The sequence below is a fragment of the Mustela nivalis genome (assembly GCF_964662115.1).
Source record: "Mustela nivalis genome assembly, chromosome: 16".
Lineage (NCBI taxonomy): Eukaryota > Metazoa > Chordata > Mammalia > Carnivora > Mustelidae > Mustela > Mustela nivalis.
The window spans coordinates 42,707,380-42,719,810 of record NC_139035.1 but is presented as its reverse complement, the minus strand read 5'-3'; the positions used below and the strand labels follow the sequence as shown (position 1 = coordinate 42,719,810).

Here is a 12,431-nt window from a genome sequence, read left to right as displayed (position 1 = left end):
TTAGTGACTCAGTCAACTTTGAGGGCTAGACTCAAGTCTAACCTCAGAGACCTTTATACCATTTCCGCCCTTAGGGAACATCTGCTCTGCTCCTTTCTTCTGAGTAACATAGGAGCCCCGTGAGATGCCAACAAAAAGAACAAATGAACTGCATTGCTACCTGTAAAACACTGTACTTGCAACTTACTATAATTAGTTCCAAGCTCTGAGGATTACACTCAAAAATTCCGAAGGCCACCTCACCCTATAGCTACTGCCTAACTACTGTTACCATACCAGAAAATATTACTGCCAGGCTCCCACTCAGTAATTCTTTCTTTCCACACACTGCTATAGATGGAACACTGTTCCCTGGATACAAAAGTATGAATGTCATATTTTTGTTATGTTTTATACGTGGCAGGATAAGTAGAGCCAAATAACCGAACCGGTCTTTGTATTTGGTGGCCTCACCCATACAAAAGGCTAACAATGTCATCCATAGATTGGGGATAAAGTAGGGATGGTGGTTATTTATTAAGCCAACTAATTGTTTCTTCCTTCAAATGATAAAATAGAATGGGCCCCTTTTCAGGAACGCTTGTACTAGAGCTAAGACAAAGCTATTGAGAACCATGGGTTTAGATTGGGGCTCAGCATGGGTAGATGGGAAATAGAGGTTATAACCACACAGAGCTAAAAACAGCAAGCTGTACCACTCAGTGAATGCTAAGAATAAACAGAACTACCAGGAAGGGCCTTGAGGAACAAGTCTTAGCCATATGGGGAGAGTTGAATGTGGGAGAATGTTGAAATGCCGGCCACATTTCCCCTGGACCTTCAGACTTTGGCTCAAACCGACAACCACATTATTACCTAAAATACCTAAACCTTCTACTTAACCTCACCCCATCAGTTTACATCCTCTGAAAATCAAACATCCCCCTATCCTGCCTTGTTATCAGAAGCCTAGATAAATAAATCACATACCAGGGAAGAGTAACGTGGAGGGGGAACTCTACCTTTAGTTCCTGCTCTACCCATGGCAGAGAGGCCAAAGGCTTTCCACCCCTGGGTTCATCTACCTCCCATAACCTGAGCTCATTGAGATTACCTGGCCTAGGCTCAAAGGTTTGACATATATGCTTTTTGGTAAATAATATTATACCAAACATTTTACTAAACCAAAGCTAAATGAATAGGTAAATAGTAAAGCTGTTTGCTACCTCCTCTTACTCATGTTGAACTAAACTATAGAACAACATGATGGGCAGCACCTGGGTGGCTCAGTGAGTTAAGCCTCTGCCTGCAGCTCAGGTTATGACCCCAGGTTCCTGGGATCAAGCCCCAAATCCCCACATAGGGCTCTCTGCTCAGCAGGGAGCCTGCTTCCCCTCCCCTCTCTGAATGCCTCCCCACCTACTTGTGATCTCTCTATCAAATAAAGAAATAAAATCTTAAAAAAAAAGCAACATGATGGTAGAAGAGTTTTTTTTATTTATTTGACAGAGAGAGATCACAAGTAGATGGAGAGGCAGGCAGAGAGAGAGAGAGAGAGAGAGAGAAGCAGGCTCCCTGCTGAGCAGAGGGCCCGATGTGGGACTCGATCCCAGGACCCTGAGACCATGACCCCAGCCGAAGGCAGCGGCTTTAACCCACTGAGCCACCCAGGTGCCCGGTAGAAGAGATTTTGAAAGGCGGAGGACTTAGTTGGAATTTCCTAATCTCCTAGCTCGCAGTCAGTAGCCTTTTTGCCAAACTTACTCCCACACCAACAGAAAACCTAATGAACTGATTCATACAGAAAGTATTTTAAGCAAACCTGCACAAAGACACAGAACATGCCATAAGAAAAGAACACCTTGCTTAATTTGCTTCCAGCACACAGTATACATTCATGGGTGCCCAAGAAACTAGGAACTCCAAAACATAAAGGGTTTTTGCCTTCTCAGCACTAACAATGAGAAAGCACACGATATATAGTATTTTATCCTTAAATAGGTGATCATTCAAAATCCCAAGATTAAATCCACTAGGTTAGCCTGAATATTAATGTATTAAAAATATTTTTCGGGGCACCTGGGTGGCTCAGTGGGTTAAAGCCTCTGCCTTCAGCTCAGGTCATGATCCCAGGATCCTGGGATTGAGCCCCGCATCGGGCTCTCTGCTCAGTGGAGAGCCTGCTTCCCCCTCTCTCTCTCTCTGCCTACCTCTCTGCCTACTTGTGATCTCTGTCTGTCAAATAAATAAATAATATTTTTTAGAAATTTTTTTTCAAAAATAATGCTTTTTTAAGAAGAGGTTTCTCCTAGGAACAGTAGAACTACATCAGGGTCAGCAAAAGATATAGTCCTTTTAGCAAAAAGGACTGCCGGGGTTATGGACATTGGGGAGGGTATATGCATAGCACATACCCTCCCCAATGTCCATAACCCCGACAGTCCTTTTTGGTGAGTACTGTGAAGTGTGTAAACCTGGCAATTCACAGACCTGTACCGCTGGGGCTAAAAACACATTATATGTTTATTAAAAATTTAAAAATTTTTTTTAAAAAAGGACTGCAAACATAAGCCGAGGGGCTGATTTCTACATCTATCTTTTAGGTAAAGCACATCACTTTCAACTGATTCCTACCACCAAAACTATGATTTTCCTAGAATGGTGGGCAGAAAATAATATCTTCAGAAAACTTAGGAAGGGACAGCTAGTTTGAGTAACATAACATTCCCAGACACTCAAAACTACTGCACAGCTGAGCTACCAGTGCTTGAAAAATTGAAACGCTTGCCCATGGGAAAGAGCTGTGAACACACAAAAGATTCATACAAATCCTGTCTCTGGCATTTGGGAGTGGGGTTTCAGCATGTGTGCTGGGGAAAGTGGCTCCCAGGTAGAATATTCAACCTCAGCTCATTCTGAAGTAGCCTGATTCAGAAGCACCTGGGACAGTTCTCTACTCTGAGAGGTGTTCTAGAATTACAAATACAAGAAGATAGTTTAGAGGAAACCGCAATCCCTGAAGTCAGGTTTCAGGCCATTAAAGGTTTGTTTTTTTTTTAATTGAGGTATAATTCACACACCATAGAAATCGTCCTTTTAAAGTGTATAGTTGGGTAGGTTGTTGTTGTTTTTATCATATTCACAAAGTTGTGCAACCATCGCCAGCATCTAATTCAGCACATTTTAATCACCCCCAAAAGACACAATTTTAATTACCAATTTTCTCTATTCTCCCTCTCCCAAATCCCTAGCAACCATTAATATACTTTCTGTCTCTATAGATCTGCTATTCTGGACATTTCATATAAATGAAATCATACAATACGTGGCCTTTTGAGTCTGTCTGCTCTCACTTAGCATGACGTTTTTAAGGTTCATGCATGTTGTAACATGTATAAACAAGCACTCCATTCCTTTTTATGGCTGAATAATATTCTATTGCATGAACTATCTTATTTTGTCTGTTATCAATTGATGGACATTTGGATTGCTTCCAGTTTTAGGCTATTTTGAATAATGCTGCTTTGAACATTGATGTACAAATTTTTGTGTGGACGTATATTTCCATTTCTCTTTGGTATATACATGAAAGTGGAATCACTGTGTCATTTGGTAATTTTTTTTAAGATTTTATTTATTTACTTAGCGGGGTGGGGGGCACAAGCAGGGGGAGTGGCAGGCAGAGGGAGAAGCAGACTTCCCACTGAGCAGGGAGCCTGATCATGACCTGAGTTGAAGGCAGATGCTTAACCAACTGAGCCATCCAGCCCATTTGGTAATTTTAACTTTTTGATGAACTGTCACACTGTTTTCCTAAACAACTATACCAGTTTACATTCCCAGCAGCAGTGTGTGAGGATTCCACCTTCTCCACATCCTCACCAACACTTGTTATTGTCTATCTTTTTTATTATGGCCATTCTTGTGGGGATGTGATTGTGGTTTTGATTTGCATTCCCCTATTGACTAATGATATTGAGCATATTTTCATGGCTAATAAGCCACTTGAACATCTTCTTTGGTGAAATGTCTATGAGAATACTCCATAAATGGATTGTCATTTTATTGCAACAGTTCTTTACATATCAGTTTGGGGAGTATTGTTATGTTAATAACATTAAATCTGCTGTTTTCTTTTTGACTCATCAATACTTAACATTAATGGACAGGTACAAATTCATATCTTCCAAGATCTATTTTGCTGTCATTGTTAGCCTAATCCTCTCCCAGCCTACTGAGCTGTAGATGTCCAAAGCAATCCCATTGGCTGGAGGTAAAAGCCAGTGTTGCCGTGCTCTGGATGACAGAAAGATGATTTGCACGAATAGCCACTAAACCATTGGTTATTTTCTGTACCTGACCTCCCTTTCCTGCTCTGTAGTCCAGAAACATTTCTTTAAAAGATAGAAAATCCATAAATGGAAGCATCCTGTCAAATATGCCACCAACCATTTATTTCATCCTTATGGGGTTGTAATGTGAAAGTCACCAGGTTAAATCCAGGAAGCCTCCAGCAGCTGTTCGTTCATATGCTTCTCTACCTAGTAAATATATTTGTTAAAAGTAAGCTATATGGGTCACCTGGGTGGCTCCTGCCATTGGGATTTTGGGTAATTTTTATTCTCTTTTTTTTGTAATTAATCCAAAATTTTACATTGAATATGCATTGTATTTAAACTTGGAGAAAACACCAATAAAACTATTTTTGGGGGGCGCCTGGGTGGCTCAGTAGATTAAGCCGCTGCCTTCAGCTCAGGTCATGATCTCAGGGTCCTGGGGTCGAGTCCCGCATCGGGCTCTCTGCTCAGCAGGGAGCCTGCTTCCCTCTCTCTCTCTCTGGCTGCCTCTCTGTCTACTTGTGATTTCTCTCTGTCAAATAAATAAATCTTTAAAAAAAAAAAAACTATTTTTTGGGGGGGAGAAAAATTTTTATTTGGAGAAAAATGTGGCCCAGTCCACAGTCCTGGATCTAGGTCAGAATCCCAGGAAGCTGGTATCAGAACTTCTCACCACTTCCCCAGGACCTTCACCAAGGAGCTGGTGTTTGGTGTGAAGTTGGAGGGTAAACAGGCCCCTTTGAGGGAGAACAATGGTTGTCAGGTGGAGTGTCACCTGAAAGCAGTGACCAACTTTGTCTTACCTCAGAGGGTGCAAATTCTGGCCCCAACTCAGCTCCCCTAAACATGGTACTTTCTTCTTCCTGACTTTGGAGAAAGTCCGGAACTCTGAAGAGTTGTGAAGCTGAGTTCCTCTGCACTTCCCAAAAGAAGTCTCAGAACTACAGCTCCAATAAAGGTGAGGACTTTCATGTGTTGTGGCTGAAACTTTTATATATATGAGTATAGAAATACAAATAAATGTGTATATATATATATATATATTCAGTAGACCTATAAAGGAGCAGTTTCTATGTTATTGAAGTTAAGTCAGTAGAAATTCAAATTAAAAAGTTGTAAGTTGGGACGCCTGGGTGGCTCAGTTGGTTAAGCAGCTGCCTTCGGCTCAGGTCATGATCCCAGTGTCCTGGGATCGAGTCCCACATCGGGCTCCTTGCTTGGCAGGGAGCCTGCTTCTCCCTCTGCCTCTGCCTCTGCCTGCCTCTCTGTTGCCTATGCTCGCTCGCTCTCTCTCCCTCTATCCCTGACAAATAAATAAATAAAATCTTTAAAAAAAAAAAAAAAAAGTTGTAAGTTTAGGATGCTAAATGTAATCCCCATGGCAACCACAGAGAAAATAGCTATAAAATACACACAAAAGGAAATGAGAAGATGATTAAAACATTTCGCTACCCAAAAAAATCAACTAAACACAAAAGTATATGGTAATGCAGGAAATAAGGGACAAAAATACCGTAAGGCGTTTAGAGAACATGTAACGAAATGTCAGAAGTCACTCTCAGGAGTAATTACTTTAAATTGACTAAACTGTCTAATTAAGACAGATGTTGGCAAAATTGACTTAAAAAACTGATCTGGCATCTGGGTGGCCCCGTCAGTTGAGCATCTGACTCTTGATTTTGGCTCAGGTCCTGCTCTCAGGGTCCTGGGATTGGGCCATGATCAGACTCCACACTCAAGGCAGCCTGCTGGTCCCTCTCCCCCTGCTCCCTCCCCTCTCGCTGCCTGTCTCTCTCTTTCTCTGTCTTTCTCTCTGTGTTAAAATAAATAAACAAACAAATATATAAAATCTTTTAAAATAATCTGATCCAACTGTGCTATCTATGTGAGACTCAGGTTTTTTTTTTTAATTTTTTCAAAATTTTAAGTAATCTCTACACCCACTCACAAGGCCAAGATCAAGAGTCACATGCTCCATTGATTAATCCAGCCAGACACCCTGAGAGACTTGCTTTAGAACCAAAGACAAACAGGTTGCAAGTGAAAAGATGGAAAAAAATATTCCATGCGTATACTAAGCAAAAGAGAAAGGTGTCTGAACTAATACCAGACAAAACAGACATTAAATAGACATTATAGCAAAAAAGTTTATAAGAGACAAAGAAGGGCATTTTAAGAGTTCATTAAAGTGTTCAACACAGCAAGAAGATAAAATTGTGAACATTAACATACCTAATAACAGGTCGTCATATTATATAAGTAGCAAAAACTGATGGAATTGAAGGGAGATATAGACAGTTATACAGTAATAGTTGAAGAATTCAATATCCCACTGTCAATAATGAACAGAACTAGACATAGAATAAGTAAGGAAATAGAGGACTTAAACTGCACAGTAAACTGACTAGATTTAGCAGGTATTTCAGAGCACTTTAACCACCAACCACAGAATACACATTCTTCTCAAGTGCACATGGAACATTTTACAGAATAGATAAGTCAGGCCACAGATTAAGTCTCAATCCATTTAAAAAGATAGATATCATACAAAGTATCTACTCTTGACAAAATGGGATGAAGTTAGCAATCACTAACAAAAGGAAAACTGGAAATTTCACAAAATTGTGGAAATTAGCACACTTTTAAACGACTAGTAAATCGCAGAAGAAATCACACACACACAAAAAAGAAAATAGTTAAACGAATGAAATTAAAAATAAAACGTGCCGAAATTTATGGGACATAGTGAAAGTGGTTCTAAAGGGAAAGTTTATAGCTATAAATGCTTACACACAAAAAAATAAGAAAAATCTCAAACCAATAACCTAACTTTACAATTCAAGGATCTAGATCTAGCAGAACAAACTAATCCAAAGAAAATGGAAGGAAGTAATAAAGATGAAAGCAAAGATCAATGAAATATAGAAGAGAAATCAATGAAACCAAAAGCTGGCTCTTCTAAAAGAGCAACAAAATTGAAAATCTGTTAGCTCGATGGATGAAGAAAAAAAGAGAACACTAAAATTACTAAAATCAGAAATGAAAGTGGGGACATTACTACCAATTCTACAAAAACTAAAAAGTATAAGAGAGTACTATACTGGGCGCCTGGGTGGCTCAGTCGGTTAAGTGCTTTTAGCTCAGGTCACAATCCCTGGGACCTGGGATTGAGTCCCACATAGGACTCCCTGCTCAGTGGGGAGTCTGCTTCTCTCTCTGCCCCTCCGCCCTGCTCATGCTTGCTCACTCTCTCTCTGTCAAATAAATAAGTAAAATCTTTTTAAAAAATGAACAAAGACCTTAATAGACATCTAGCTAAAAGAGATATACAAATGACAGATAAGCATATGAAAAGATGTTCCACAACATATGCCATCAAGGAAATGAAAATTAAAACAACAATGAGGGGTGCCTGGGTGGCTCAGTGGGTTGGGCCTCTGCCTTCGGCTCGGTCATGATCCCAGGGTCCTGGGATCGGGCCCTGCATGGGGCTCTCCGCTCAGCGGGGAGTCTGCTTCCCCCTCTCTCTCTGCCTGCATGTGATGTCTCTCTCTCTCTATCAAATAAATAAAATCTTTAAAAAATTTAAAAAAAAAAACAACAACAACAATGAGAAATACCATCACTAACCTATTAGAATGGTCAAAATCTAGGACACCCAACAGCACCAAATACTGGTGAGGATGTGCATCAACAGGAACTCTGATATATCATAATGGTGTTGTAGAATGCTACAGCAACTTTGGAAGACATTTTGGTGTTTTTTTTTACAAAACTAAACCTACTTTTTTTTTTTTAAGGTTTTACTTATTTATTGGTGAGAGAAAGAGAGAGAACGCGAGCACAAGCAGCGGGAGCTGCACTCCCTGCTGAGCAGGGAGCCCGACACTGGACTCAATTCTAGGACCCTGGGATCATGGCCTGAGCCAAAGGCAGACACTAAACCGTCTGAGCCAGCCAGGTGTCCCAAAACTAAACATACTCTTAACATACAATTCAGAAACTGAGTTCCTTAGTATTTACCCAAAGGAGATGAAAACATGTCTGCACAAAAACCTGCACGGGGATATTTCTAGCAGCTTTTTTCATAATTGCCCAAACTTAGAAGGAACCAAGATGCCCTTTGGTAGGGGAATGGTTAGATAAATAAGCCATGGTACATCCAGACAACAGAATATTATTCAGTGCTAAAAGGGAATAAGCTATAAAGTCATGAAGAGACATGGAAATACCTTAAGCGCATCTTACTAAGTGAAAGAAGGCAGTATGAAAAGGCTACTCACTATGCAATTCCAAATATAGGATGTTCTGGCAAAGACAAAACCATGGAGAAAGTAAAAAAGATCAGTGGTTTCCAGGGATTAGGAGGGAGGGAGGGATGAATGGGCAGAGCACTGAGGGTTTGTAGGGCAGTGAAAATACCCTGCAAGATACCATCATAATGGGTACCTGTCATTTATACATTTGTCCAAATCCATCAAATACACCACTAAGGGACGCCTGGGTGGCTCAGCTGGTTGGGCGGCTGCCTTCGGCTCAGGTCATGATCCCGGCGTCCTGGGATCGAGTCCCACATCAGGCTCCTTGCTCCGCAGGGAGCCTGCTTCTCCCTCTGACTCTTCCTTCCACTCTGTCTGCCTGTGCTCGCTCTCATTCACTCTCTCTCTGACAAATAAATAAATAAAATCTTTTTAAAAAAATAAAAATATAAATAAATAAATAAATACAAATACACCATTAAGACTGAACCATTATGTAAACTATGGGCTTTGGGGAACAAAGCTGTGCTAATGTAGGCTCATCAGTTGAACAACACACACTGATGAGTGATGTTGACCACAGGGGAGGCTATGCCTGTGTAGGAGTGGGAGGTATGTGGAAAATCTCTATATCGTCTTCTCAATGTAGCTGTGAACCTGAAACTGCTCTTTTAAAAAGTCTTTTTTTTTTTTAAAGAATGCTACTTACATAAGTAAACTGTATACTATAAACTTCCTTGATTCATGAAAAAAAATTACTGTCAAATGAAAACTTTTCTTGATACTCTATAAATTGCAGACATCCGATATACGTCCAAGAATCACAGACTGAGAAAGAGCTCTACAAGCTCCCAGCCCCAACACCATGAAAAATTTTCTATGGCTATTCATTGTTATTGCAACAGTAATGGTGTTCCCAATCTGCTTTTTCATCAGAGAAAATCCCTTTGATACTACAAGTTTCCTATCTTTGGTGAGTACCAGAAACTATGGATGGGGCAAAGTTAAAATCCCTTGACTTTAAAAAAAAAAAAAAAGATTATCTAATTATCTATTTGTGTGAAATTGTCACTAACACTGTAGACACTCAAAGAAGAGAAAAGATAATGAATTTGAGGACTCAGCATATCATTTTTCTTTGATGGAGAAAATAAGGGATGTGGCACTCCAAAACAGGGAATTTAGGGTTGAGGAAAAAATAACGCTTATTTAATACTTCGGCAAAGTTGGTTCTTTTTAAATAGCAATTGATGAGACATAAGGTACTCTGACAATTACCATATGATCTCTCTGATATGAGGAATCTGAGAGGCAGGGTGGAAGGTCATGAGGGGGAGGGAAAAAAATGAAACAATATGGGATGGGGAGGGAGATAAAGGGTCAGAGACTCTTGATCTCAGGAAACAAAAACCGAGGGCTGCTGAGCAGTGGTGGGGGGAGGGCTGGAGGAGCTGGGGGTGGGCAATGGAGAGGGTATGTGCTATGGTGAGTGCCATGAATTGTGTGACACTGATGATTCACAGTGGCAACCCTGAGGCAAATAATACTTTATATGTTAATTTTTTAAAATATTCTCTTTGTTTAGTAAGTTTCCCATTTTAGAAAATTTCCTTCAGTTTTAAAGTTACATATCTCCTCCAGCCCACTTTATATGGTAGGATGCCGAATTTCAGAAAAGTTAAGTCATCTATCGAAGCCAAGAAAAAGTCTCAAGAGTTGAGAAAATTGCTCTAGAAACCAGAAATGACAAGAAAAGGGAGAGTAGTAAACAAATTTGCAAGAGTGAAGTGCCACCTAGAGGAAAGAGTTTAGATTGGGACATGGGGTGGAATTACCTTCTCTCCTGTATCTCTCACACTTAGTAGATGTTTTGCCCTTCAAGGAACCCTTATCAAGCTGTAGTCATAGGGAACCCAGGAAAGCTAGCAGAATTCCAGTTCCCTTCATCCCAAGACCCACAGTATATACAAGAGCCCCTCGTGTAGAACTTCTTTAGAGAATAAGGAAGAAATTGAAGTCAGCCCTGAGCAACCTGCCCTGTATCCTAGAGATACTTCATTGTGTCATACAAAGAGAATCCACTCAACTATTATTCCCAAAGGGCTTGAATAATAGAGCTGAAACTTACTTTCTTCTCAGGAGGAAAACAAGATGGTAGCTTGGCAGAGAGCCCGGATGCAGATCAACCCTGGCAGAACAAACCACTTGGAAACCTTCAAAAATATGCAGAAAAAGTTAGAACTGTTCAAAAACATAAACGCCCAAATCTTGATTGGAGCTCCTCCTTTGAAAAAAAGTGAGTGTATGCACAAGGGGTATGGAACATGCTGGAACAGGTCAGACAAGAGTAGAGACAGAAGGCAGTAGGAAGGAAATGGACCTATGACAACATTTGATACAGTGGATCACTCTTCTTTTAACATTCTTCAATTGCTTACAGAATTCCAAACTCTTCTGGTTTTCTTCCAGCTTCACTAGTAGATCCTCAGTCTCTTTTGCTGGCTTATCTTCTCTCTCCATTGCCTAAATGCTGATGTATCCTAGTTCTTGTCTAGACTCACTGTCTTGGTGACCTCATCTAGTCTCACAGCCTTAACTACCATCTGTGTGCTGTACGGCTCCAGTCTAGATCTGACTGCGGTCCTCACCGACTTCTGCAGTAATGGTACCCCTCTTTCCCTATTGCTGGTAACTGTGCTAGCATCCATTATGAAGTCTATGGCTAGAGACTATGTGGCTTTTATCTGTCAGCTCAACCAGGACTTTGTGATTCTCTTCACTAAACAAGCTTCATTCTGGCATTGTGTACCCTTCTGAGGTCCAGCTATGGCATTCATTTGATCCCCATATGTTGTGATGGTATCTGATAAGAAAAAATAAACCTTGTGACAGAATAACCATTAACTGACTCAGATACTTTAAGAATTCAAAGGACAACACAAAGTTATTTATTGTCAATAAAATAAGATTAAGTTCAAGAGGGCTTAAGCTTGTTGGTCTTAAAAATACAAAGAACTCTCAGCAAGGAAAAACTACATTTTTAAGTTTAAGTGCATTTTTGAATTGAATGCATTTTGAAATATCTGTCTGATCCCATGATGTGTTTTATCTTATTCTAAAAAAAAAATTTTAGGGGGCGCCTGGGTGGCTCAGTGGGTTAAGCCTCTGCCTTTGGCTCAGGTCATGATCTCAGGGTCCTCGGATCGAGCCCAGCATCGGGCTCTCTGCTTGGAGGGGAGCCTGCTTCTTCCTTCCTCTCTCTCTGCCTGCCTCTCTGCCTACTTGTGATCTCTTCTCTGTCTGTCAAATAAAATAAATAAAATCTTTTTAAAAAATTTTTTTAATAAATAAATAAATAAATAATAAAATAGAAAGAAAAATTGGGGCACCTGGGTGACTCAGTGGGTTAAGCCTCTGCCTTTGGCTTGGGTCATGATCTCAGGGACCTGGGATCGAGCCCAGCATTGGGCTCTCTGCTCAGCAGGGAGCCTGCTTCCCCCTCTCTCTCTGCCTGCCTCTCTGCCTACTTGTGATTTCTCTCTCTGTCAAATAAATAAATAAAATCTTTTAAGAAAAGAAAAATTACTAAACTTGTATTAATTGGGCTCAGGACCCAACTTCAAGAGACTACTTGCCTAAGATAGGACAATTTAAACATCAATAAAATTTCTGTGGTTTGAATCATAAAATTCATGAGTTCATATGGATACCAAAACAAACAAACAAACAAAAAACCAACCAAACCATTTTGCCACAATTGGAAAATGCTAGGCAACCAATCATTATTTTGAAAGCTGGTGAGTAAAAGGAAAGAATCAAATACTTATCTCATTTACCTATACGAACTATACCTCTG

At 40.2% G+C, this 12,431-nt stretch overlaps 1 protein-coding gene across 1 annotated transcript in view; it reads left to right on the top strand.

Annotated features, from left to right (window-relative positions):
- The first annotated feature begins 5,135 nt into the window (after nucleotides 1-5,135).
- The window catches only part of LOC309849544 (alpha-1,3-mannosyl-glycoprotein 4-beta-N-acetylglucosaminyltransferase-like protein MGAT4E), a 9,575-nt gene continuing 2,279 nt past the window's right edge, over nucleotides 5,136-12,431 (top strand). The window contains exons 1-3 of the mRNA XM_082702193.1: nucleotides 5,136-5,274; nucleotides 9,375-9,548; nucleotides 10,715-10,890. Of these exons, the coding sequence (XP_082558319.1) occupies nucleotides 9,441-9,548; nucleotides 10,715-10,890 (284 nt within the window). The 5' untranslated portion in view covers nucleotides 5,136-5,274; nucleotides 9,375-9,440. The remainder of the gene's footprint in view (nucleotides 5,275-9,374; nucleotides 9,549-10,714; nucleotides 10,891-12,431) is intronic.